Here is a 27608-nt window from a genome sequence, read left to right on the forward strand (position 1 = left end):
GTCATTTGATAGTCAAAATCTTAGTTTTAAGTTTCGGAAAACTTATAAAGATAAAACTTGACTAACGCTGATGACAATTTAGCGTTTAATATCCTTCATGTCAAAAAAACGGGTAATGTGTGTTTCAAGTGTCCCGACTTTTGACTTGCTCAAGGTGGCAACCCTAGTTGCCAAGGATTGTCAGCTTCGAACAATGCTCGAAGGTTGTCAGTGATAGAGAAAAAAAAATAGTGAAATAGAAAAGTAGGGACATTATAGTCTATTGTCTTCGTGTCCAATTGTATTGACAGCTCGACACAAACAATATTTGTGAATTATTCTTTGAAATTCATCTAAATATGAAAAGACAGAAAGTATATTTGTTTTGATACTTTGTCAATAAAAATGATCGTTATAGGAAAGTAGAGACGATCTCTACAAAATCGGGACTGGTGGGAACCCTATTTGACCGAGGACTGTTAGAAGAAAAAGTAAATGATTAGGATGAGGAAAGGTTGTAAGAATAATATGTACCTTATTCGCGTGTGGTACCTAAGTAAATAATGTCCCAATAATCCTCTTCAAGACTTGATACTTTCATGATTTCGGCATTAGAATGAAATGATGTAGTCAATACCACGCTTCTGCCGTAAGGTATTGTGTCCCTGCTAGATTGAAGGGAATTATGACTAAGATTTTGTTTGTAATGAGACGGTATCTGATATTAATTTTCTGATACGTTACTAAATTGGATCGTAAAGCAAATGCAAATTTGCATTTTGATTATAAAAAGCCTTGATTTGTCCTACTGGTCATTCGTGTACAAATATCGTGGTGCTACAAATAATTAGAACTGATTTATTCCGTTATGAAGAATTTACATAATCTCTTTGTTATCGAAACTTTCTTTCCCAATGCTCCGTTTTGTATTTTGTCCTTGACTTTTGCTTTGTACCAGACACGTTTGTACATCCATTATTATCAGGATTCACACTCTGACGTTGGAACTCTAAACTACATTCCTTACAAATTTTGTAATAGTTAAAATTTTTGCCGGTAGATGGCGTGAACTATGAATTACCAACAATGGCGTTTGTGTGGTGTGTGGTATAAAGAATATTTTAGATTTTTGTAAATTTTAAACGTAAATATAATGTGAAAACACAGAAAAAATTGTTGCGAATTAGAGCAGCATTTGTTTAAGTTGATCGATGTTTTATACTTGTGGAGTAGAATGTGAATTTTTATGTTTTGAGGCAACATTCCTGACATTCCAGAGAAAGAATGGAAGTAACCTTTCATGAAACATGAAAATAAATATGCTATTAATTACGATGTAGATCAGCCGGCACATTACAAATAATACAGCCACAGTAATTTTCAGCATCATCTTCTGTGTTATCTGAATATAGCCATAATCATGATTAACTCATGACCTGAAAATGGTATTTCTGTGTAAGAATGCCTCTGATCCATGAAGGGAAGCAGTCAAATTCATTATGGCTCACCACGAATTCCTTCCCTTATGTGATGTGCTATTTAATATAATATCCTTAGCATCATATTTTTGTGACGTAGTGTTCGATGTCGTGATGGGATATGCGTTGTTTGAAAGAGGTCGAATTGTATGGTTTGCTGTCTCGATGACATTTGTCACAACCTCCTTAGTAATAAGTCAAGTGATCTCTCTCAAGTGGTACATTCATGCAAGTGAGACTCGTCGACGAATGAAAGAGAAATCAAAAAGTGAAAGTGAGATAGCAACAAATTCTCGTAACGGTAGTGAACAATGTTTGCAGTGGCTTGTAGCAGCACTACATGTCATACAGTGTGGTATTTTATGGCGATATTTCAAACTTTTCATTCCTGTAGACCTTCGTTATGTGAAGCATGAAGTTCGAGATCTATGTATGTTGAGATTATTTCATGCCTTCTGTGAAGCAGCCCCAATGTTACTAGTCCAACTGTACCTCTTGTGGCAAGAGAGTTCTCCTAAAGAGTTTAGTGACCTCAACATCGTGTCTACTGTTCTGTCACTATTCAGTGTCTGCTGGGCACTAGCTTCATTTAGCAAGAATGTTCGACTTCAGAATGTACATCGATTAGTTCTGACTTGGCTTGGTGTGATATTCCAGTTTCTCTGGAGACTAGGGACAGTTTCAGCACGTGTCACAGCTCTTACTGTATACGCTACACTATATGGACATTGGGTGTTCCTAGTAATCGGCCTGCACTGGATTTCTATGTTTCTTTGGCTGATCTCTCCAAAGAATGTCTTCCATGGTGAAAGAATTTCCAGACGACGGAAAGCGGCCTTCTCAGCTCTTATTGCCATTGTATATATCTTCTCATATATCAATCTTCAGGTAAAGTAAACTAATAACATTTATTGCGTTAAAATTGTGTAGGTTAAGAGGCATTGAAAGTATTAACATTTGTCAGACAGTGAACATCTATAGTACCTATTATAAATCCATATATTCTCATTAGTATAATAGCTATATGTCACAATATAAGCCTAATCTACTGTCACTAAATAGGCTATATAAAAATAGACGATTCATTTTCTAGTTTTAGTACCAATCACCATAAACTGTTTTCTTTTCACAGGAATTAAATCCTCGGCAGAAAATGGCAACGTTTTATGTTGTTATGTTCCTGGAAAACGCACTTTTGGTTGTGGCGTGGCTTGTAGGAGTATGGGGAGAAGCACCTTGGTATCGAAATGCTATTCCCAGTGTCGTCTTTTTATCCTTTGCAACAGGAATTGCTTTTATGCTACTGTACTACCGGTATTTTCATGTCAGGAGGTTTGTAAAGTTTTATTTTTTAATTAACTTCCTTTTGAGTAGAATGATGCTTAGTTGAGTGAAAGTTAAGTTAGGGTACACCATTTTGTAATGCGTATAACCTCATTATTAGGGCTAGGATTTTGATGATCCATAAATCATGAAAAAATGTCCTAAAAATCTTTCAAAAATGCCCTAAAAATTGATCTTACATAATTGCCTTAGTAGGAAAAGAGGTTTTGTACTACTTAACATTTAGACTAGTAATTAAATTAAATTTTACATAATTTTTTCTAAGTAGTACACTTTTATTAATTATTTTACCTGATGTAGTTTCCATGTATGATCGTTCACCTCTATGTCGGCATGTGGACGTGAGGTCAGCAGTCGGCTGGCCGGTCTTGGCCCTTCATGGGCTGTAGCGCCATGGATTTACTTTACTTTTAGTTTCTGTGTAGTCTACCACAAGGCCACTCTTATCCGGAATTAGCAGGTATGGAGGAGTCTGTATTGAACAGGTGGTTGGACTGATCCATTACATGGGGTGTACTACGTTAAAATGGCAATATTTGTGTAGAAAAACGATTAAAATATTATACAAAATAATGGGTATTAATGGACAAAATATGTAAAGAAAATATAAAAGGAAATAGACATTATTTTACATTAATAATGGGGATTTATGGCCAAAATTAAGTGAAAATGCCTAAAAAATGACCGTACAAAACAAAAGATGCTCCTATGAGTTGAAACAGCAAAAAATGCAAAAAAAAGTGCCCTAACAAATATGTCTTAAAACACTCAGCTTATCACATAACATATAAATACTAAAGCAGCTATGTTTCTGGCTTACTAGAAAAAAGATGCAATTTCATCAAAATCCTAGCCCTACTCATTATAGATCTTGTGGTTTTGTGTTACAGACCTCGGGACTATCCGTCACGTAACCTTCACCCTTATATGTAGTGTGTAGTCAGTTGCTTTCCTGTCTATTGAAACTTGACTTGAACGTATTTCTAGTTCACTACAGATGTAGGTCGCTGTACAGTAATTTGTAATTACAGAAGATGATATGAAGAACTAACTCTTGTTTGTAAAATCCCATGCTAAGATGCAGTTCTCGTGTTTTACGCAGAATTTTCAGTTTTCTTGAAAGATTTTATGTTACTGTTTCAGGTTACGTTACGAAGCAGGTGGAAGACCAAACTCATACAACAATAATTGTGACTCCACTCAGCGTTTGTCTGGGAACAGCTATGGAGAGATTCAACAAGGCGGCAAATTGGACGACCAGCTTTCTGGAACTAAAAATCAGGTATGAAATTAATTCTTTTTTGATCAACTATAGTATTTTCATTTAATCGTCCCTCTCTTAAATGCTTTCCATATTCTTGCATGTAAGCTGCTTTTGTTAATGCAGCTTTTAAATATTGATGATATTGCATCTCAGTATGTGACATCATATTCAGTAGATAATAAATAACGAAGCTTAGTAACTTATTGACTTAACTCAACAGCTATATTATGAGCTACAGTGAATCTGAAAACAGGTTCTGAAATCCTATAAAATTTGACGTACTGCCCGTGTCTCACGTCCTGAACCGAGAGCTCCCTAGTGCTTATAACCACGCCTCTTAGGTCTGCTTGGACAGCCACGGCAGCATATTACATGTCCTGAAAACATTATCCTATGCCATTGCAGGGGTCTTTGCTGTTTATAATACTAAATCCTATTCGTGGTTACCACAATCGCTATTATCTCTGATGGCGATTTCCGAAAATGTATGTACATACTAGGTCACTCTTCGTTCAGTGTGGACAACTGCTGAATTACCATAGAGGAGCGTTTCTCAAAGTATGTTCCGGGGTTCTGTGAGCCCTACATGATTTTAAATTTTTATTTTATACTTTTTTTTTTTTTTACTTAGTTATTTAACGACATTGACTACTAGGTTATTTTGCATCTATGGGATTGGTGATAGCGAAACGGTATTTGGTGATGAGGCCAGAGATTTGCCTAGATTACTTGACATTTGCCTTACGGTTGGGGAAAATCTCGGAAAAAATCCAACCAGGTAATCAACCTAAGTGGGAATCGAACCGCGCCCGAGCGCAACTCTGGATCGATAGTCAAGCACCTTAGCCGACTGGGCTGCTCCGGTGGCTATTTTATACTTAGTGGATACTATAAAAATATATGAATGTTACGAAAATATTAATCAATAACATGAAACCACCGACGATAATAATAATAATAATAATAATAATAATAATAATAATAATAATAATAATCCAATAATATGCCTAATAATATTATGTTTAATGAACATCTTAAACGGAAAATAATACTTATCACTTTCATCACTGGATTCTCTGCGTATGTGTTCATTGAAACAAAGTACCGAAAAGACAAAATGCAGAAGTACAGTAGAAATGAGACTACAACTTTCCGCCATAAAGCCAGATTGCAGGCTTAAAAAGCAAATACATTCGTCCCACTGAACAGAATTATTGAGATACTAGCTTTCACTTGTCTGTTAATTATTAAATACTAATAAAATATTACAAGTATTTCGCAGTTTCACTTTAGATTAAAAGGGGTTTCGCTGTGGAAAAAGTTTGAGAAAGACTGTCATAGAGGAAAGAGTTTACGGATGTGTACACATGACAACCACAATCGCGATTAGGTCGATAATTTCGAATAGAGACTGTAGTCTACCACTGGTATTAGTGTTTAGTTACAGGAATTGATGAGGACATAATTTATTTTGTGAGGGGACAGCCTATACATTCGCATGTCCATGGCTGATCTTGCTCCATAGCTGACGAAAGGAATCCTAAAAAGTCCGATGTGTTGAACGTAGGGTAGTATGCACATGCAGTACCCTGGACTCATTTCACCGGGATTATCACCTTCATCTCATTCAGACTCTAAATAACCTAAGCTGTTGATAAAGCGTCCTAAAATAAACTACTACTAACTTGTCCCGACCGGGAATCGAACCCGGGTCACCTGGTTGAGGTTTTTTCCGTGGTTTTCCCTCAACCCAATACGAGCAAATGCTGGGTAACTATCGGTGCTGGACCCTGGACTCATTTCACCGGCATTATCACCTTCATCTCATTCAGACGCTAAATAACCTAAGATGTTGATAAAGCGTCGTTAAATAACCTACTACTAACTTGTCCTGACCGAGAATCGAACCCGGGTCACCTGGTTTCGCGGCCAGATGTGCTAACCATTGCTCCACAGGTGTGGACTTGCTGGTACTCTTTAATATTGAAACATAATGAATATGAACTTTGGGATGAGGATGGTTTATTATTATTAAATATGTAGTAAGAAAATACAGTGAAGCGTATCATTTATGGACGTTGAAAGGATGTAACAATCTGTCCGCATCCGGGAGGTGTCCTTTATTGGGAGGGAGGCTCCCCAATCTAACAGTAAATTTATAATATGCATTATGTACCTCTTCACGCTTTAAATGAAATGTATTACTGTAGTTTATTTCTAAATACAGTCTACTGTACTACAGTAAATTCTTTGCAACTTTGAACTACAGTAGATAAGACCAAAAAAGGAAAATACAGTACTGTGCCATGCAATTTTATTCTTGGTCTACAGTTATGCAGTACTGTAATTTACAGTTTTCAACTTAACCTTTACGTTCAGGTGCCATGTCTCTCGAAACAGAACAACGATTGAAATGAAGAGAATAATCCTACTAACCCTATCATGTGTCGAATACAATTTCATGATCGCGGAAACCTTGGGCCCATCAGACAGGTTAAATTTTATAATTTTATGCAAATCTAGATTTTCAGGTGAAGCTCCCTATAAAGCAGATTTGAATAATTTCAAGGGAAAAAATTGTTCCGGGGCCGGGTATCGATCCCGGGACCTCTGGTTGAATGTACCAGCGCTCTACCACTGAGCTATTTTAATAATTTCAAGGGAAAAATTGTTCCGGGGCCAGGTATCGGTCCCGGGACCTCTGGTTGAACGTACCAGCGCTCTACCGCTGAGCTGTGGTTGAGCGCTGGTACGTTCAACCAGAGGTCCCGGGATCGATACCCGGCCCCGGAACAATTTTTCCCTTGAAATTATTCAAATCTGCTTTACAGGGAGCTTCACCTGAAAGACTAGATTTGCATAATATATACGTTACTGTGTACGTTAACAGAAAACCACAATTCCAAGTCACACAGAGATTGTGTGCACTCGTTGTGGGTCTCTGGCGTTTTGTCAGCCCACGTGAGTTGTGTGGATATAAAGGGAAAAGTTGAGACGATGTCGGGTGGAGTTCCCGGGTAGCTCAGTGGTAGAGCGCTGGTACGTTCAACCAGAGGTCCTGGGATCGATACCCGGCCCCGGAACAATTTTTCCCTTGAAATTATTTTATAATTTTGTTTATACACCCGCTTCCAGCTAACGAGGGCTGGGCTAGTGGTAGCCTACGAGACCCTTATTGTCTTCTTTCATGTTAAGGAATTTCTGTACAGTTCTCAAAACAAAATTTTCCATTTTTGTAATACATTAGGTCTTGAAATCCAAGTTCTGTCCGCAGTCAGGAGGTAAAGCAAGCTTTAGGACTGTGAAACAGCTTTCTGTGTCCGTGTCTGAGAGTGTCCGTAAACGAGAGTTAAATTCATCATTATTTCTATATTATTTCAGTTGGGACATAAAAATCTGTCCACATATGAGGAGTGTCCGTATCTTGGAGGTGTCCATAAGGAGAGGTTTCACTGTATTTGTTTTTTTCAAATGGCAGTATTTATTGTAAGAGTTTTTATGTTTTCTTACAGGATGTGGAATGCAATGGTAAAATGAGTGGCAGTAGTTGTTACCAACGTCACAACAATGGCTATCTTCCATATCATCATGGTGGCATACCAGGAGTGTTCAACTGTCGGTTTAGTAATCCTGTAGCCTCAGCAGCAGCCACAAAGCGAAAGAAGAAGAAACCAACGAGTTTCGTGCCACCACCTGTTGTCACAGCCATGCCATCTATGGGCATGCCTCTGCAGCAACAGAACTCCATGCAGGAAGCTTTCACCAGCAACCTCGCAGCCCAGATGCAGAGTGCTGTGCCGTTCTGGCGACGTCCTTTACCCAGTCAGCATAATCACCAGGTATGTCACTTTTATCAAGATATATTTTTCAGCCAACATAAATTAGTTCCCTTTCCTTGACCTCTTCATAAATGATAGGCTTAGTGTTAATGCTGGTTGAAGACAACCACATTAAACAGAACACAAATACACTTATTTTTATAATAGATTTGATCTTCTGAAACATGATCAGAACTGAATAATTTCAAGGCAAAAATTTTTCCAGGCCCAGATATGAAAATGTATCAGACCAGCATTTCTCAAACTATGGTCCTCGAGGTCTGCCCTTGTGGTCCTTCAAAAAAGATAGAAGAAAAAATAAAATTGAAACGAATTGCATATTACATTAGAAAAAATAAAATTCAAACGAATTGCATATTACATTATAGCTGAAAATTTCAGAGATTGGAAATTACACATGACAATCGCTTTCACTTTTTCTCCCAGTACTGACATTTTATGAAATTTGTTACCCTACCCGTCTATCAAATTCAGCAACAAAAGAGGGATTTAAAGCACTCGCCATTTTTTCCCTGCACTTCTGGTGCTGCACCTATAACCCAGCCAGGAACCAACCAAATTCATTACAGAGGACCAAAGTACCTAATCTTTTCATGTATTTATGACTTTAAATCTTTTATGTGGTACACGCTAGTAGTTGTCTGTGTCTCTGTTAAATAGCACCCATTATACATAATGAAAAACTGACTTCGATCCAGATCTTTGAAAAGAAAGTAACGTGATGATACGCTTCATTTAGGCACTGCTAGTTTAGAAGCTGTGTGTGAAGATATTAATATCAATGATTCTGTTGCCATTAAAGAAATATCTAGTCATTGAAATATAGGCCTAGAAAAAAATGTGTACGAATCGACAGGCTCATTCATCTCATTAATGTGAGTACCAACATTTATTTATTTTGTTTTAGTTAATAAGTTAAAGATTATCCAAACACTATTAGCCTTGAATTATTAAAAAAAAACGAAAATGAATTTTCTTCTATTAACATTAACTTAATTAGCTAATACTAATATAGGTAAAGATATCCCCGTAACATGCCATGAAGGCACTTGGAGGGGCATGGAGGTAGAGCCCCATGCGTTCCATGACCTCGGCACTAGAATGAGGTGGTGTGGTCGGTACCACGCTCTGACCACCTTTTACCCCCAGGAAAGACCTGGTACTCAATTTTATAGGAGGCTGAGTGAACCTCGGGGCCATTCTGAAAGTTTGGCAACGAGAAAAATCCTGTCACCACCTGGGATCGAACCCCGGACCTTCCAGTCCGTAGCCAGCTACTCTACCAACTGAGCTAATTGAATTAAATTAATTTTAATTAATTAATTCTAATTTAAAATATAAGTATAGGTATTAAAATATGCTACAAAAATGATAAATTTGCTTTCGAAGGGAACAAGAGTAAGGTGGTCCACGGAACTGTTCTGACTTAAAAAAGTGGTCCCCACTTCAAAAAGGTTTGAGAAACGCTGTATCAGACTGTAACCTGGGACCTTTGGTTGAGCGTGCCAACTGTACCAGAATTGGGGTCTGGATAGCTCAGTCAGCCAAAGATCCCGGGTTCGATACACAGCCCCGGAACAATTTTTCTCTTGAAATTATTCAAGTCAGCTTTAAGGTCTGCTCACACCAACGCGATATGCAAGATATGAGAGCGACAGCAAAACTGTAATTGAAAGCATAGTTAAGTGAAACACTTCATTATAGTGTTGCCATGGCGATGTGTCTGTCTGCTGATATGTCAGTGTCCAAAAGGAGGGTAAACTGCTCTGTGACATCTGTTCCTCTTTTACGTCAAGAACTGTTGTCATATCTCAGAACATTGTGGTCACTCTATTAATGGTAGTGTTTTGTTTTACTCATCTATATATATAATTTGAACTGGTAATGGAAATTACGGGAAAACAGTTGAACAGATTTTAATAAATGACCCCTCATTTTGAAGCTTGGAACCCAAAGTTAAAAAAAAAAAAAAAAAGTAGTAGTTTTCAGTGACATATCAGTTTTCCTACATTATTTTCCAAAATCCATCTTTCTTCAGTTTTGAGAACTAATTGCGTTTCAGCATGGCTGTGATTTCAGAATAAAACAAAACACACACTACAATAAACAATAGCTATTACACGAAGGCCATGACCTGCAGGATTGCTGACATATTTAGAGTTCAAATTCAATTGGTTATTTAAAACTTCAAGACTTACTAAAAATAATTTACAGGTCTGATTCTGCAGTGTGTAATTTTCTGAGTACAGATGTGTATTGGATATTGAAATCTACAAAACTTGAGGTGATTTGATGACATTATTACCATTAGAAATGAAATATTATTATAGTTAATGCCATGATGTGACTATTTTTCATTAATTATACATATTAATGCAATACTGATGATATGAAAGTGAAACGTTTTGGGGTTATATAAGTAGATGTAGAGAATATCTTAAATTAGATCTTCATTTCTATAATTTACTGAGTGGTGGCTATTATATATATATATATATATATATAAAACTACAAAACTTACATAAGATAATAATATTGTTATTAAAAACCAAATATTTTTATAGTTCTTAATCAAGTGGGATTGGGTCTTTTTCATATACTTAATGGCGGTGTGGTGTAGATACTTATGTATATGCGTCATTCTCTTCGGTATTGGCTCGAGAGAGCGCAAAAATTACAGTTCCTAAGGAAAGACGGTATTACTTACTAATAAAATAAGAGGCCTGCAAAATTTTGTAGTCTCTCGATCTCTTAGCAGGATAAAATGATTTTACCCTCTACATTTCAAGCTCTACACGCAGCAGCTATACCAAGATGCTATGTCTGTTGTTTGAAAGCATAGCAAACCTGACTTTTACAATCCAAATGACCTGAAATAGCTATTGCTTTACTCCCTCATGAAGAACCCACCTATCACCCTGACATTGTTACTTAAGTTTTTGCGTTGAAACTCAAGATACATAGGATACATAGCTTCAAGAAAAAGTATTTGACATAAAAACCATTCAGAGGGAGTATGTTTCATTATTATGGAAGCAAATAACTTTCAAAATGTCTGGTATTTTATTTCAACTTCTAATGAACTTAGTTTGCAGCATTTGCTGCACAAGCCACTAGTCTATATATATAATTTGAACTGATAATGAAAATTACGGAAAAACGGTTGAATGGATTTTAATGAGTGACCCCTCATTTTCATGCTGGCATCCAAAGTTCTTCAGAAAAATAGTAGTTTTCAGTGAAATGTCAATTTTCCTACATAATTTTCCTATTTTCTAAAATCCATCTGTTGTCAGTTTTGAGAACTAATTTTATTGAATCACGGCCGACTTGATTGAATTTCAGAACAAAACACACACTACAATAAACAATAGGCTATTACACGAAGGCCATGACCTGCAGGATTGCCAACATATTTAGAGGTCAATTCAATTTGTTATTAAAAACTGATTCTGTAGTGTATAATTTTCTGAGTACAGCTGTGTATTGGATATTCAAATCTACGAAACTTGAGGTGGTTTGATGACATTATTACCATTAGAAATTAAATATTATTATAGTTAGTATCATGATGCGTCTATTCTTCATTAATTGTACATAATATTGATGCTATATTGATGACATGAAAGTGAAATGTTTTGAGGTTATGTAAGTAAATGTAGAGAATATCTTAATTTAGATCTTCATTTCTTGAGTGACTGCTATATATATAACTTCAAAACTTAAGTAAGATAATAATATTGTTATTAAAAATCAAATATTTTTATACTTATTAAAGCAGTGGGGTTGGGTCTTTTTCATATACTTAATGGCAGTGTAGTGTAGATATTGATATGTGTCATTGTCTTCAGTATTGGCTCGAGAGAGCACAAAAATTACAGTTCCTAAGGAAGGACCAAAAGGTATTACTTACTGATAAAATAAGAGGCCTAGAAAATTTTGTAGTCTCCAGATCATTTCAGCAAGATCTCTTAGTAGGATAAAATGATTTTACGCTCTACATTTCAAGTTCTACATGCAGCAGCTATACGAAAATGCTATTGTTCGAAAGCTTAGCAAACCTGAGATTTTTTTAACTTTTGCCTACAATCCACAATGACCTGAAATAGCTACTGCTATCGTCCTGACATTGATACTTGCGTTTTCGCGTTGAAACTCAAAAACTGAAGTTGGATAGGTTCAAGAAAAAGTATTTGGCCTAAAAAAATCCATTCAGAGGGAGTGTGTTTCATTATTATGGAAGCAAATAACTGTCAAAAAGACAAGTATTCTTTATTGAAAATAAATCTGAAAAATTTTTATTTGAACGTCTAACTAACTTAGTTTGCAGCAGCATTTGCTGCACAAGCCACTAGTTTATTTATATTTCTCAGTTGCCCTGGAATTTGATGTCATATATTCCGTACATTATTTGAAAATTTGTAGTCCAGATGCCTCTGATATTGAAATGTGTTCCAGGGAGGCTCAAGTGAAAATGAAGCAAGCAGTGTTGGCTCCAGGGTGAACATTCAGCAGAAACTGCAAGAAAAGAAACAGAAACAGCTTGCTGAACTGAGAGTTATCGAGGAGGAGATCAAGCAGGGGAAAATTCAGCGTCCTGGAGGTTCTGGTGGAACTCCTTCAGGAACTGGAGAGGACTTGGGGTCTCTGCCTCGACAGCCAATCCCACGTGCCAAGCGACATAACCAAGGGGGCTGGCCACCTCCGTCACCACCCAGCTCACGAGCTTTACCTCCTCCATATACTTATCACCTTTTACCACCACCAAGAGCAAAACATCGATCCAAGACACCGGAAATTTTGTTAGCTCCACACTATCTCGAGAATAGTGGCTTGTACTACGGATGGGAGCACGAGCGGTCACCGGTTTACAGGCTTTCAGATGATGAACCTATAGACAGGTTTGTGTTGCATTACAAAAATTAAGTTTATCTGAGGTATTCCTGGCTCCCTAGTCACAAAGAAAATTACTCATCTCCGATTGTGGTTTACAGTGGTATTTAAGGGGGGAGACGGATGAAATTTTGGTTATTTTCAGTCAAAAATTGCGTTTTCGTTTTCTTGTGAGAAATGAATCGGCAATCTCTTATCTATATGTTGAACAAGTTCCAATGCTATTTGGCTCTCGAAAGTATGTTGTTGTTATTGTTGTTATCTAATGCCGGGCTTTGGCAACGAAGCCATTAGCACTCTTGCTCTCCAATATTTCTCTGTGGTGGATCCATCAGGTAGAACTTCACAGGTTTGTATGAGATCTTCAGTAATTTCTTCTTCTTTGTTGCATAGAGGGCAATTTGGATTCGTGTAAATTCCTATTTTGTGCAAGTGTTTGGCCACACAATCATGTTCCGTAAGCAGTCTGAATTTTGCCACTGCAGTTTTACGCAGGATTTCTGGAATATTTTCTGGTTTTTTATTAAAATGCTCCATTTTTTATCTTTGGCTTTGGTACATAGTGCTTGGTTTTGCTTGATTTTATATTTGTTTTTAAGTAGTCTTTTCATGGATGTAAAAGGTAGGCTTGTATTTGTATTCTGAATTAAATTGGATCCTTTTTTGGCAAGAAAGTCAGCAGTTTCATTTCCAGCAATTCCGCAATGTGCAGATATCCATTGCAAATGAATTCTTTTCTGTAGTTTTTGAAGTTGTTGGATCATTTTGTGACATTCTTTAATTTGGATTGACATCATTTTATATGAATTTATTGCATATAATGCTGTTTTAGAATCAGAGATAATGACAGCATTTTGAAATTTATCTATTCTGTATAGTAGGTGTTGGAGTGAGATATGAATAGCCATTATTTCCGCATCAAAATTTGTTGTATGATGTCCTGCTGGTTGATAAAATGAGAATAACGCACACGTAATTCCTGATCCTGAGTTGTTATCGATAGTAGACCCATCTGTGTAGATATGTAACCATTCTTCTGGTGGGTATCTATTGTTCACAGCTTCTAATGCCAGCGCCTTTAGTACAGGTTTGGAAGTTTCAGATTTTGTAACTGGTTCTTCTAAATCTAGTTGAATGTTAATCGGTTCGAAGGTTAGAGGGTTTTTTCTGGTTAAAATGTTTTCTTTAGATTTAGGGAGATTCAATTCTGTTTTTATTTCCATGACTTTGAACAGGAAACTTGTTTGTGTTTTCAACTTGGTTGGTTGTAACAGTCTTTTTTGCCCATTTTATTGTTAGTGCCTGCTCCTCTAGAATTAGGCATATTGGAGGGTTCTGGGTTAGGGCTTGCATTGCCGTGATTGGGGTTGATTTTGCTGCACCAGTTATTGGTCGCAGGGCCTGATTTTGGCATACTTCTAGTCGATTCAGGTTAAAATTATTTTGCTGTAATTATTACCTCCGCATTGCAGAGAAGTATTGGCTCTTGAAAGCATAAAAATTACGCAATATATAAATGGCTGCACCCTTGAACTTTAATTCCATGCAAATTTTACGAACTGTTTTCTCACATTTTTTTTTTTTTTTCCCCTGTGAGGTTCGAAGTGTAAAGGCTCTTACAATTTTGATGCTAGAAAAATGAAATTTTTACTGCATTTTCTATAAAGTATGGTTAACAGATTATAATATCTGATTTTTGTTATGTTAATTACTTTTTAAATTAAAAAATAATTTGTATGACAATATGTACTAGAAAATTAGAAAAAAACTAACTTTTGACAAAATAATTTTTTTTTCTATCCTAAAGATATATTTCTAAAATACGGACACTTGGTGCTTTTATAGGTACATCAAAGATACTGTAATTTTTCTTCTAGATTTACTTAAAATTTTACGAGGAGATAGATTTTGAAAATAATATTAAAATGGATTTGAGGGAGGTGGTTGTGATGATAGAGACTGGATTGATCTTGCTCAGGATAGGGACCAATGGCGGGCTTATGTGAGGGCGGCAATGAACCTCCGGGTTCCTTGAAGGCCAGTAAGTAAGTAAGATAGATTTTGAAAACCTGCCCCAATTTTTTTTAGAAAAAGGGTATACCGTAAACTGGGGTTACTTTGAACACAGAGGAAACTTTGAACATTTTTTCAGAAAATCATATTTAGGTTTCTACATGCTGCACTTGTTATAGATGAAGGCAAATTATTAAAAAATCTTTCTCATACCAAATTTAGCTCCATCTGTAACAAGAGCAGCATGTAGAAACCTAAATATGATTTTCTGAAAAAAATGTTCAAAGTAACCCCAGTTTACGGTAACTCAGAAAATATCTGAGTGACATGCATGGAAATGTGTAGCATGTATATATATATCATACATGGAATATGTGTGCCAAAAATGAACTAACTAGCTGAAAAACTAAATAAGTTAGAAGTTTCACCCATCTCCTCCCTTAAAGTAGGAAAAAAGTGGAAATTCCTCCATTATTAATCAGCCTATATTCAAGGGTAATGAATTCCCTTCCATATCCCCACCTCATAAACGGATTTCAGCTCTGCGAGATAGAATCAATCAACAAGTTTCAGAAGTCAGCATCCGTTTGTGAGAACAAAGTTGTGCATTTTGAAGTACCAGAGGAGATTTGAAAGGCATGTTGGTCCGACAAGTTAACAAATTTAAAGAAAATAAATATCTAAAGTCCTTCAATAACTGTCTATTCAAAATACAAAATATTACATAGGTTACATGAACGTATCTTTGACTAGCGCTTTCGCTATTATAATAGCATCAGCCAAAGCGCTAGTCAAAGATACGTTCATGTAACCTATGTAATATTTTGTATTTTGAATAGACAGTTATTGAAGGACTTTTGATATTTATTTCTTTAAATTTGTTAACTTGTCGGACCAACATGCCTTTCAAATTTTGTAACGCCATTCAGGCAAAAATGTTTCACTCTTGCTTGAATATAAAGACTAAAACTTTGATAAATATGCCGGTGGTGGAGTGTACATGCTGCATTGTTAACACATTTCGATGTTACTTGTCCATCTATGTCTTTATATGAAAAGCTTAATATCACGCAAGTCTGACCTGAAGATGCTATTATAATAGCGAAAGCGCTAGTCAAAGATACGTTCATGTAACCTATGTAATATTTTGTATTTTGAATAGACAGTTATTGAAGGACTTTTGATATTTATTTCTTTAAATACTAGAGGAGAGCTAAAGTAACACGAAAAAATATTTTGCACATTCTATTTTGGCTTGTGCAAAATAACAAATTTTTTTAGAGGATTGAAGACTCCACAAAAATTGTATGAACCTTGGCTTTCGGTTATTAGATCGTGCATTGAATTCGTCAGTTCACTGGATAGTATTTTATATGTATTTTTTCCCCCAGGGATTGTAGCAGTGAACGAGGATCGAACTACTCGGAATCAGGGAGGGGCGGCAAGGACGACCTGTTGGCGAGAAGTAGTGACATGGCAGGTGACTCTCATTCCAATGGCACTCAGCAGCAGCAGCAGCAAGCCATGCTGATGTACAAGTCGTATCGTATTCCATCCGACATGGATTCGCAGATCTCACTTCCAAGATCGTACACATTACCACGGGAATTCAAATATTACCGAAGACCGAAGTCAAGGAAGGCTATACGTTCAGAACACTTTGTGGCATCCACAAACTCTAGCGATGGTAAGTGAAAATTATTCATTTCTTCAGTTTATAGTGTTATGAATTGCAAGGCTGTGTTCATACATAACCTCACAGTTCTTAAAAGAGCTGTTATTAACTCTCTTCTGTTTTTTTTTTTTTTCCATGTTTTACAGTGTAAAAATAGTCTACTGATCTTCTATGGTAAAAGTCATTCTTTATTAATGGGAGTCATGGGCAAAAAACTTGAAAAAGTAAAATTCTCATATCTTCCACTATTTATTTATTATTTATTTGAATATACAATTTCTTGACCCTATTTTACCCGAAAGTACATTAGGATTATAGTTATAGCCTGAGTTTATATTATTATAATGAGAATTCATTTGACGTGGGTAACCCAGTCTTGCTACTTAAAATTAACACTTATATCTACTACAATAATTTGAATTATTTACAAGTTCTTAAATATATTACATATAAAATTACATTGACATAGAAGATTCCTGAGACTTTCACTTATTGCAATGATTTCTCCATCAGAGCTTGTTGTTCCATATCCAAGAGATCTATAAAGTGAGAAGAGACAGCACGTAACACCTGCACCGGCACCTTGTTCTCTGGAGATCAAGGATCCGTCAGTGTATAAATGAAGCCAGTTTTGTGGAGGGTACCTAATATTAATTGTCTCTAAAGACAATTGTCTTAGTATTTCACTGTTAACTTCTGATTTCAGTATTTCTTCTGTTAAATTTAGATTATATTCTATATTTAATAGGTAAAAAGTAAATTCGATCTTCTGTTAGGGATTTGATATACAGGGCTACTACAAAAGACCTTTTCGGTTTCGAACACATATAATTTACGTTCTGTGAATCTGCATGAAAATAGTACCAATGGAAAGAGAAACTCAAAAAGTTTAGTTCCTTCCTGTGTCCCCCCTTGATAACATGGCACACATCAAGCCTATAGTCAAGTTCCACGTAGATATGCGGATTTTCCATCCCCCAGATTCTGAGGTTATGTCTGTTCACCTTACCAGAAAGATGAAAAGTGGCTTCGTCAGAAAACACCATGGAACAAATGAAGGTCAAGCTTTATTTTCCTCTTGCCATTTCCAACGGACTCCTAACGAATATTCACACGTTTATCACTGGGATTGTGGCGCTGGAAATCAATTTTGAACACTTTCATCACAGCCACGACACATTTGAATTTTTATTGTGCAGTATATATGAAATTATCACTGCAAAGACACAGATAACACAGAATTAACTTAGAAAATGTAATTAAGAGAGTCGCCGTATGTCTTTTCCGCCATGACGAACCACACACTTTCACTTTACTGCCACTAGATGACTCTCGATTTCCAGCAGACGACGTAGCAGGGATGCCAATATCGGCAAACAAAATGAAACTAATATGAGGAATGTTACAACAGATGTGCTAAACGTGAGGAATGTTGCAATAGGTGTGTAATACGTTAGGTTTGGTTACATCAGGTGTGTAAGATTGTATGAAAGGCTACCACAGTTGGCGATACTGCAATCATTCTCCCACTCCACCTCAAATTACGTCACAACGACGGAATATGGCCGCCTTCTTCTTCAAGTAGGACGATTTTCCTATATAAGTAAGGAACCTATTTAGGGCGGGTTGGGTGGGACCACAGCTCTCCCAGTGATCACATCGAGTTTCTACTACTCCACACTACAAAATTAAGGTATTTTCAGTGTTTGTTTTTAATTCTCTATACTGGCATTACCAAAGTAAAGCTTCACCCAAATAAATTCATCAGAGTTTTAATTTTCAATTAAAGTCTGTATACTTATGTAGAAATTTCTTCATAGCACTTTGTACTCTGGTTTTAGGGCTTGCAGCACTGTATTCGGTACGGATGAAATTGCAACCACTTGCGAAGAATCTTGCCTTAAAATCAGTGTACCATTTACGGATTGTAGGCCCACTGGGTGGATCTGCACCAAACTTTGTTTGGTAATGCCGTTGCACATTGATAACCAACTGGTTCGCAAGAAAATCACGCTTTTCTGTCCTCTATAGCAGCCAGTTCGCCTGAACAGTGAACAAATTTGTTTATGTGTGGTGTTATGAGACAGTGTTACTAACTAGGAAGACAATGTTGCCACAACAATTTTTGAGTTTCTCTTTCCATTGGTGCTATTTTCATGGACCTCAGATTCTTAGAATGTAAATTACATGTATTCGTTGTAGGAGCCCTATATATCAAATTAAAATCCATTAAATGAGCTTTAAAGTGAACATTAGATGAACTCTCTTGCATTATTAGTTTCATAAATACATACAATCTTACTAATAAACCGTGTATAGTTTTTATACGAGACTTATGCAGAGTTGAGACAGAAAACGTTACTAATAAACCATGCATAAGCGATGGATGTATAAACAGTCTGTAGCTATACAATGGGAATTGCTTTGCAGTATACTCGGCACAACATATAGTGATGTACTAAGAAATCCAAGATGGCCGTACTTCAGTCTTACCAACTTTGAACGTAAAGCACTAATATTAATTCTTTTCAATAAATTGAACAAATTGTCAGTGGAGAGCATTTAAAAATTGTGGATCAGAATAAAACAAACTCTGAAAAAAAAGTAAAACAATTTATGCCACGAAAGATGGTTTTATGTGCCGTAAATAAAATTTGAAGAACAATTTAAATGGTCACGTCTTAAAAAAAAATTATTCTTAAAAACTACATTACATTCATCACTATTATTTTCCATTTCTTTTGCTGCACATATTCCTCTTTAATAGATATAGATACGCATGTATAAATATAATTAAAAAGTACAATGAGAAAAGTGAAATTTTATTTTTAACTAACCAAGTAGGCCTAATGAAAATTTAAAAATCATACTTACTTTTCACGACCAATCTCTATACAAAAAAAAAAAAAATAAACTTTAATTTTGTATAATAAGGATTTGTTTCAACCAAATGAAAGGACAACTTAAGTATTTTTATTATTTCAGGATTAATGGAGACGGGTGATGTATATATATATATATATATATATATATATATATATATATATATATATATATATTATATTGTTGTATAACATTATGGAATGCTGACAAGTTGATGTATTGACTCAGCATTACACAATTCTAATATCCCGACTTTTGCCTCAGGACCAAGGGAATACTTCGACAAAGGACAGATTGCAAATAACTTTATTTTATATCTTCATTATACAAATTTAACATATATCACAGTTAGGCAACAACAGAAATACACAATGAACAATCAACTGTATTATTTTCTGTGTAACAGCACACTTACTTTATTTTTCTGAAAAATACAAAGTGATATAAAAAGAAAATAACTATGGTTTTGGATAGACATATTATGTTTGCTCCAGCATTTGCATCAGCCATAATTCTTAAATTAGTCATTATATTACCAAATTTCCAGACGTCCTCTTCCTTAACCAACCTCTTGATAATGTTTGGTGGCATCATGGGATCCTTTGAGACTAAAAGAAAGACAGAATTTGATTTAACACAGAAATTGTCAATGTTGAAAGAGGATCTGTGCATGTTTAATATAAGAAAGTAATTACACATAGCCCCATTTAACAATAACTGAATTAATTTTTAGTAGAATTATAGTGGACATTATAGTGACAATACTGGACTGGACAATTAATCATGTAAATATCAGTAGAAAAGGGGGGCGGGGAATTAAAACTAAAATAAAAAATATATTATGTTGTACACAGAATGAAAATTAATACTGCATAAATAACATTGTACCGGTATCTAAAATATGACATCAGGCTTTGAAACAGAAATGTTGAAAATAAGCCAAACTTGAAATGTTGAAGTTGCATCTTAGTACCTCAAGATATGCTGTGCCGACAATAGTTATATACACGAAACCTCTTGTTTAAGCATTGTATATAGAGAAAAAAATGGCCGCCCCTCTAACAGCTGTTCGTATCGACTGTCATTTTATGATGATGGTTGCCTTGTAACCACAGAAGAACAAACCAAAGAGCACAGAATAATTAGAATATAATTGCTGTAGCTTGTACTCTTTGACCAAAATATAGTGTGGTAATCGATCAGAGCCATTTGTACTATCGATACATAACACGGCACATCAGAGCACTCTACTGGATGCAATAGAGAACCTCAGATATTTTATTACCTTTTGTAATGAAGTAATGACGAAACTATGACGTAGCTGTGTAACAGTTGTACTGTTACACACGACGTATGTAGTGATTATTAGTAAGGAATTTACACACGACTTATAAACGAGCTACTCATTGTATAAGTATAAGACAGTATATAGAGTTTTTATTAGTAAGACCGATAATGTTTTGTAAACCTTGTTCACTGCAAAATTGACTCTTTTTACCTGATTTTCAAATATGAATTTCAGAAAAACTGTCAACTCGAAAAATTTAAAGTGCTGTATTTTTAATGTATTCCACAGACCTAACACACATGCGAAATAAAATGGAAATGAAATGTCAACTCGAAAAATTTAAAGTGCTGTATTTTTAATGTATTCCACAGACCTAACACACATGCGAAATAAAATGGAAATCTGAGATGTCACAGTTAAAAAATAATTATTTATCAGTTGGTTTGACATGGAATGACCCTGATCATAGAAATAGTTCAGGGATGTTTATATGATATTTCACCAGATAAAGAAGTGTTGTATTGATTTCTCTGTTACTCTGTTGTTCTGCAGGTGACGTGGACTCTGGTGATGAAACGCCTCATCACAATCGCAATGCGCCATCACAGCACCATCCTCGTGCTGTCAGACTTCGGCCTTACCGTGGTTACGTGAGGCGAGACCTGCATGAAACAAAATTGTGATATTATTTGATCGAATTCTCTTCCAATCCTACAACTCTTCAGGTACATTCCCTCTTATCATTACCTGTTTCTATTTTGTATTTCCAAAGCAAATACCAACAGATTGTTCTTAGTGTATGACTGATTGCCCTCTTTGTTATTCATAAGTAGGGCTAGGATTTTGATGAAATTGCATCTTTCTTCTAGTAAGCCAGAAACATAGCTGCTTTAGTATTTATATGTTATGTGATAAACTGAGTGTTTTAAGACATATTTGTTAGGGCATTTTTTTGCATTTTTTGCCTGTTTCAACTCATAAGAGCATCTTTTGTTTTATTCGGTCATTTTTTAGGCATTTTCATTTAATTTTGGCCATAAATCCCCATGTAAAATAATGTTTATTTCCTTTGATATTTTCTTTACATATTTTGTCCATTAATACCCATTATTTTGTATAATATTTTAATCGTTTTTCTACACAAATATTGCCATTTTAACGTGTAATGGATCAGTCCAACCATCCCTTCAATATAGACTCCTCTATACCTGCTAATTCCGGATAAGAGTGACCTTGTGGTGGACTACATGGACACTAAAAGTAAAGTAAATCCATGGTGCTACAGCCCATGAAGGGCCAAGACCGACCAGCTGACTCCTGACCTCACATCCACATGCCGAAGCAGAGGTGAACGATCATACATGGAAACTACATCAGGTAAAATAATTAAAGTGTACTACTTAGAAAAAATTATGTAAAATTTAATGTTATTACTAGTATAAATATTAAGTAGTACAAAACCTCTTTTCCTACTAAGCCAATTATGTAAAATTAATTTTTAGGGCATTTTTAATGGCATTTTTGAAAGATTTTTAGGTCATAAATGCATTGGTTTTAAGACATTTTTTCATGATTTATAGGTCATCAAAATCCTAGCCCTATTCATTACTAGATGGAAGGCAATTGTATCTGGAAGAATTTCTCAACCATCTTTCTACTTATACACGATGTCTGGGATGAACACTACCAATAAAAAAGTTTAATAACTCGGTAATAAATAAATTCATCTAAATGCTGTTCACTGCAGGGGACATAAGAACTCGTCAATTTTTTTATGGTGGCAACAGCATAATTCCATTCCTTATGATTTACACTAGATGTTCAATTATTGTTAGGCTATTTGTTAGTGACATTGTTATTCTATTCTTTGTTGCTGAAATGTCTGCTTTGATACATCTGCCAACCTAATGAGGTGCACATGTGGAGATTTATTGATTACCATAAAATCTTCGTGAGTTCAGTCTTTTGCAGCAAATGACATTTTGATAAATGTGTTGGTTGTTGAGTTATAAAACTTTCTTATCAGTAGTGTTTGTTCCAGACACTGTATTACTTAAAAATAACATTAACCTAACCATAATGTAACTTATACATTACTGCACATAATTGAAAGAAAATCATTTGGGGTATGGGAGGAGAAAACTTGAAAAAAAAAAAACCATATTACTTTTTCAGTATACAAAATATGAAAGGACGTATCATCATGCTGCAAAGAATCTCATGGAAATATATGTCTTTAGCATCCATGATACCGAAAAAATTGTGTCTACTCCAGCACAAACATATAACTGTATCTGTAATATTTTTTGCCAGATATTGTGTGCTTTTAAATTGGGATATTCTTTTAAGAATTCTTAAAATTAACTTGTAAGGTATTTGTAACACTTTTTAAAGTTTTATCTCTGTACGAGCTATTCCATCTCAAATCGACCGAAATATAGAGAAAATTGACCGTACAATTTCTAAATACAATAAAAGTTTTTTTGCATGTAGAGAACTGTGATACAATGCTTTGTGCAAAGTTTGAGGCATCAGACCTTCATAGTGTTTAAATTAAAAATAATTAAATTTAACGTATTTTCATAAAATTTGCAAATTTAAACTGTTGTAGCTCCGAAACCCTTTCACCCATGATCAAAATCATGGTTTATTTTGATGCTGAGAAGTTAAAGTTTATATTGACATATAAACAGATTTTCTTACTTTTTATGGAAATAGAGAAATTTAGATTTTTCCTCATTAAGACGCCTTTGCCACCGAAAAAATATTTAAAAAATGTATAGTTAGATTCCGCATTGAAAGTACAAATAAACACATATTTTTTACTGATGGCACGTTGATAAGAAAGTATTGAAAATATCAAATAAAGAAAATAAATAGTACGCGCGTGAACTAACCAGCTGACTGTGAGGCGGGAGCTAGCCGAGGTAAGCAAGGCCAGGAGACATAAACACGTGATGTGTCGTCTAGCAGTCATAGCTGGGCTGGAGTAAAATGACGCCCAACGCTCGCTTATCTTCAGCTCTCGGCCAGTGCATGCGGTACTGCGCCGTTCAAGTCTAGGCGTGTGAAAATAATCTATTTAATACCCTCGAAACTTATTGCTGTACTACTAACCAAACAATGCCGAATCCCTCTTAATAATGCAAGGATTTTTCTCAATATTTTTTTACATTTTTACAAATGGGCAAAAAGCCTAAAAGTAAGTAAAATCAGATTATCTGTCTCTCTGTATACAATAGAAATAAGGATTACTTCTTAACATAACCTACCAAATGTCAGCTTCAAAAAGAGCTCTCGTTCAATGTTCTGCAGTAAATGGTTCCAGAGTTCTGAGTGCTGAAAGAGGCTTGTTTTTATAAAATACACTAAATTTGTCGCTCAACAATACGAAAACCGTTTGACTTTCGATAGTATATTTTTGCAAATGCACTCTCCTCAGCACCTTGTATAAATAGGGAAAAAATTAGAGTATTAAAAAATGCGAGGTTTTTTACTGATCGATTTCATATGGAATAGCCCGTACATTTGAATCTGAACACTTTTTTTTATAACAGTAGTGGTTCATAAGATTCGTTGTATTTGTATTAGTTGTTTTCTATTTAAAATCTTCTACTTTCAACATTACAAGAACAGTAGAGTAAAATGTAGTGGATTTATTTGCTTTGGAAATGCAAAAGTTTTATATTTCTCTTTATGTGTAGTACTTTACATTCACTATCCTCTCTTGATCCTAAATGTATATTGTATTATATCGTTTTTATAATGTCATCTCGAAAAAGAGCTGTGACTTTATTGCTATGGTTGTTGTATAATATTGTATAATACTAAAATCTTGCCATTTCATTAGGACAGACTCACATTGAATATTTAAAGATAAATGCTTTTTCTTTTGTGTCTTCCTACATATTGCCTAGATAGAACATATTTGAAGTGAATTTTATTAGCAGAAAAGAAGAGTAATATAGCCCTATGTAATTTATAAAGATTGGTCAATTGGAAGGCATTATGCATCAGCAGGCTATGTGTAATTCTGTTAGTTTCGAGAAAAACGCATTGAATCATTTTAAATTCTAGAGATGTGTATTTAATTCTTGCAAACTTTATAACCACACCTACTGATTTATACTGTATAGCAAAACAACATAATTGAAGACCTCCCTCGAATAAGGGTACGGTATAACCAACAAATTTATAATACATGTTACAGGAGAAAGAAAATAATTTCATGAGCTTATTTCGTTAGGCCTATATCTACTAGCAGAATAATTTGATTCCAATATTCTTTTGAGAAGATTAACTCTGTACGTAGATGAAATTATTGGGGATCATCAGTGCGGTTTTAGGTGTAATAGATCGACTATTCAACAAATTTTTTGTATTCAACAGATATTGGAGAAAAATAGGAGTATAAGGGTACAGTACATCAGTTATTCATAGATTTCAAAAAGGCTTATGACTCGATTAAGAGAGAAGTTTTATATAATATTCTTATTGAATTTGGTATTCCCAAGAAACTAGTTCGATTAATTAAAATGTGAAACGTACAGCAGAGACCGTATAGGCCAGTTTCTATCTGATACTTTTCCAATTCACTGCGGGCTAAAGCAAGGAGATGCAGTACACCTTTACTTTTTAACTTCGCTCTAGAATATGCCATTAGGGAAGTTCAGGATAACAGAGAAGGTTTAGAATTGAATGGGTTACATCAGCTTCTTGTCTATGTGGATGACGTGAATATGTTAGGAGGAAATCCACAAACGATTAGGGAAAACGCGGAAATTCTAGTTGAAGCAAGTAAAGCGATAGGGTTGGAAGTAAATCCCGAAAAGACTAAGTATATGATTATGTCTCGTGACCAGAATATTGTACGAAATGGAACTATAAAAATTGGAGATTTATCTTTCGAAGAGGTGGAAAAATTCAAATATCTTGGAGCAACAGTAACAAATATAAATGACACTCGGGAAGAAATTAAACGCAGAATAAATATGGAAAATGCGTGTTATTATTCGGTTGAGAAGCTTTTGTCATCTAGTCTTCTGTCAAAAAATCTGAAAGTTAGAATTTATAAAACAGTTATATTACTGGTTGTTCTGTATGGTTGTGAAACTTTGACTCTCACTTTGAGAGAGGAACAGAGATTAAGGGTGTTTGAGAATAATGTTCTTAGGAAAATATTTGGGGCTAAGAGGGATGAAGTTACAAGAGAATGGAGAAAGTTACACAACGCAGAGCTGCACGCATTGTATTCTTCACCTGACATAATTAGGAACATAAAATCCAGACGTTTGAGATGGGCAGGACATGTAGCACGTATGGGCTAATCCAGAAATGCATATAGAGTGTTAGTTGGGAGGCCGGAGGGAAAAAGACCTTTGGGGAGGCCGAAGCATAAATGGGAGGATAATATTAGAATGGATTTGAGGGAGGTGGGATATGATGATAGAGACTGGATTAATCTTCCTCAGGATAGGGACCAATGGCGGGCTTATGTGAGGGCGACAATGAACCTGCGGATTCCTTAAAAGCCATTTGTAAGTAAGTAAGAATCATTTGATTAATCAAGGATACAAGTTCAGCTATTGGATGCATTCATTTATTGTTATAAAGCAACACTCAATTATGGAAGCGAAATTTGGATATTAAATGAAATTCACAGAAACTTGAAGAAACTCAGATGCAGTTTTTAAGATTATTATTGGGTATAACGAGGTTACTTACTTACTTACTTACTTACTGGCTTTTAAGGAACCCGGAGGTTCATTGCTGCCCTCACATAAGCCCGCCATTGGTCCCTATCCTGAGCAAGATTAATCCAGTCTCGTATCATATCCCTCCCCCCTCAAATCCATTTTAATATTATCTTCCCATCTACGTCTCGGCCTCCCCAAAGGTCTTTTCCCCTCTGGCCTCCCAATTAACACTTTGCTGTGGTCGTGCCGGAGAATCAGTCCCATTCCGAGGCTTAATGTTAGGTTTTGTAACAAGCTGTTTTTTACGGTGATGGGTTGTTAGCCCTTCACCCAACCCCCAAGCTGGAGGACCACCCCTTATTGGCTGTCCACGACTGCTTATTCAATATATTCGCAGCTACCCTCGATATCTGGAGGCCGTCTCCTCTATCCGCAACCTGAGGACGCGCCATGCCGTGGTTAGACCATAAAAAATATAGATATTCGAAAAACATTACAAGTTCCTTATATAACTGAATCAATTTAACAATATCAGTAACGTGGAAGAACCATGTACAAAGAATGGAAAGGGATAGACTTCCAAGATTAGCCTCAGTATATATATATATATATCTTTGTTAGGTTATTGTTACAGATCACATGGTCTAAAACGAAGAATTTCATAATGATGATGATGTTGATGAGATATTACTATTGGTTTTAAGTAACACGAAATTCTACATCAATGATATTTTCAGTGAGGCACCAATTGGGCTGTTACCACAGTCTAGTATATACAGTCGCGAAGCTTGGGATGATTTTTTGCATTTCTCGCGATAGTTGCTAGCCGCTTGGAGCGCTGTGAGTACTAGGAACAATAGACTGTGTCACTGCCATCGTGATCTAATATAAGCCGTAAGGCAGACCATGTAACTCGCTTAACCCGATCACGAAGGGTGGCTTTTAAATCATATAAATTAGTTGGAATGCATAAAGAATAACATATGTTTCTCTAAAATGTAGTGTAATTGCAATAATAAAATTTAAAATAATGATTATGAGACACTTCAGACATAATTCACTTGCGAGTTAAGGTGTAATATTATTTTTGGTGTGAAAATTGCGTTGTTCGTATGTGTAATACCTGCCTTTATTTGAATTAAATATTGCGAAATTCTTGTACATCCATTTATGCATGATTCAGTAATTTTCAGTTGCACCGCACGGATATTTAGATATGTTGAAATTATAGGTTATGTTTACTCTACCAGTACTTC

The 27608-nt window shown here is 35.4% G+C and overlaps 1 protein-coding gene across 1 annotated transcript; it reads left to right on the forward strand.

Annotated features, from left to right (window-relative positions):
* The first annotated feature begins 1330 nt into the window (after positions 1 to 1330).
* Positions 1331 to 21508, forward strand: LOC138695783 (uncharacterized). The gene is made up of 7 exons (XM_069819978.1): positions 1331 to 2345; positions 2590 to 2789; positions 3945 to 4083; positions 7578 to 7904; positions 12363 to 12805; positions 16202 to 16497; positions 21209 to 21508. Exons 1-7 carry the CDS (start codon positions 1479 to 1481, stop codon positions 21337 to 21339), a joined length of 2403 nt encoding a protein of 800 aa, XP_069676079.1. The 5' UTR covers positions 1331 to 1478; the 3' UTR covers positions 21340 to 21508.
* Positions 21509 to 27608: the final 6100 nt, after the last annotated feature.

The sequence above is a fragment of the Periplaneta americana genome, chromosome 3 (genome assembly GCF_040183065.1).
Source record: "Periplaneta americana isolate PAMFEO1 chromosome 3, P.americana_PAMFEO1_priV1, whole genome shotgun sequence".
NCBI lineage: Eukaryota > Metazoa > Arthropoda > Insecta > Blattodea > Blattidae > Periplaneta > Periplaneta americana.

What these genes read in the sequence shown, in the direction of transcription:
- LOC138695783 (XM_069819978.1), top strand. Translation starts at nt 1,479, where the DNA reads ATGGCTCACCACGAATTCCTTCCCTTATGTGATGTGCTATTTAATATA. An exon ending in CGGTATTTTCATGTCAGGAG is followed by an intron (nt 2,790 to 3,944) that starts GTTTGTAAAGTT and finishes TTACTGTTTCAG; the next exon opens with GTTACGTTACGAAGCAGGTG. An exon ending in ATCCACAAACTCTAGCGATG is followed by an intron (nt 16,498 to 21,208) that starts GTAAGTGAAAAT and finishes GTTGTTCTGCAG; the next exon opens with GTGACGTGGACTCTGGTGAT.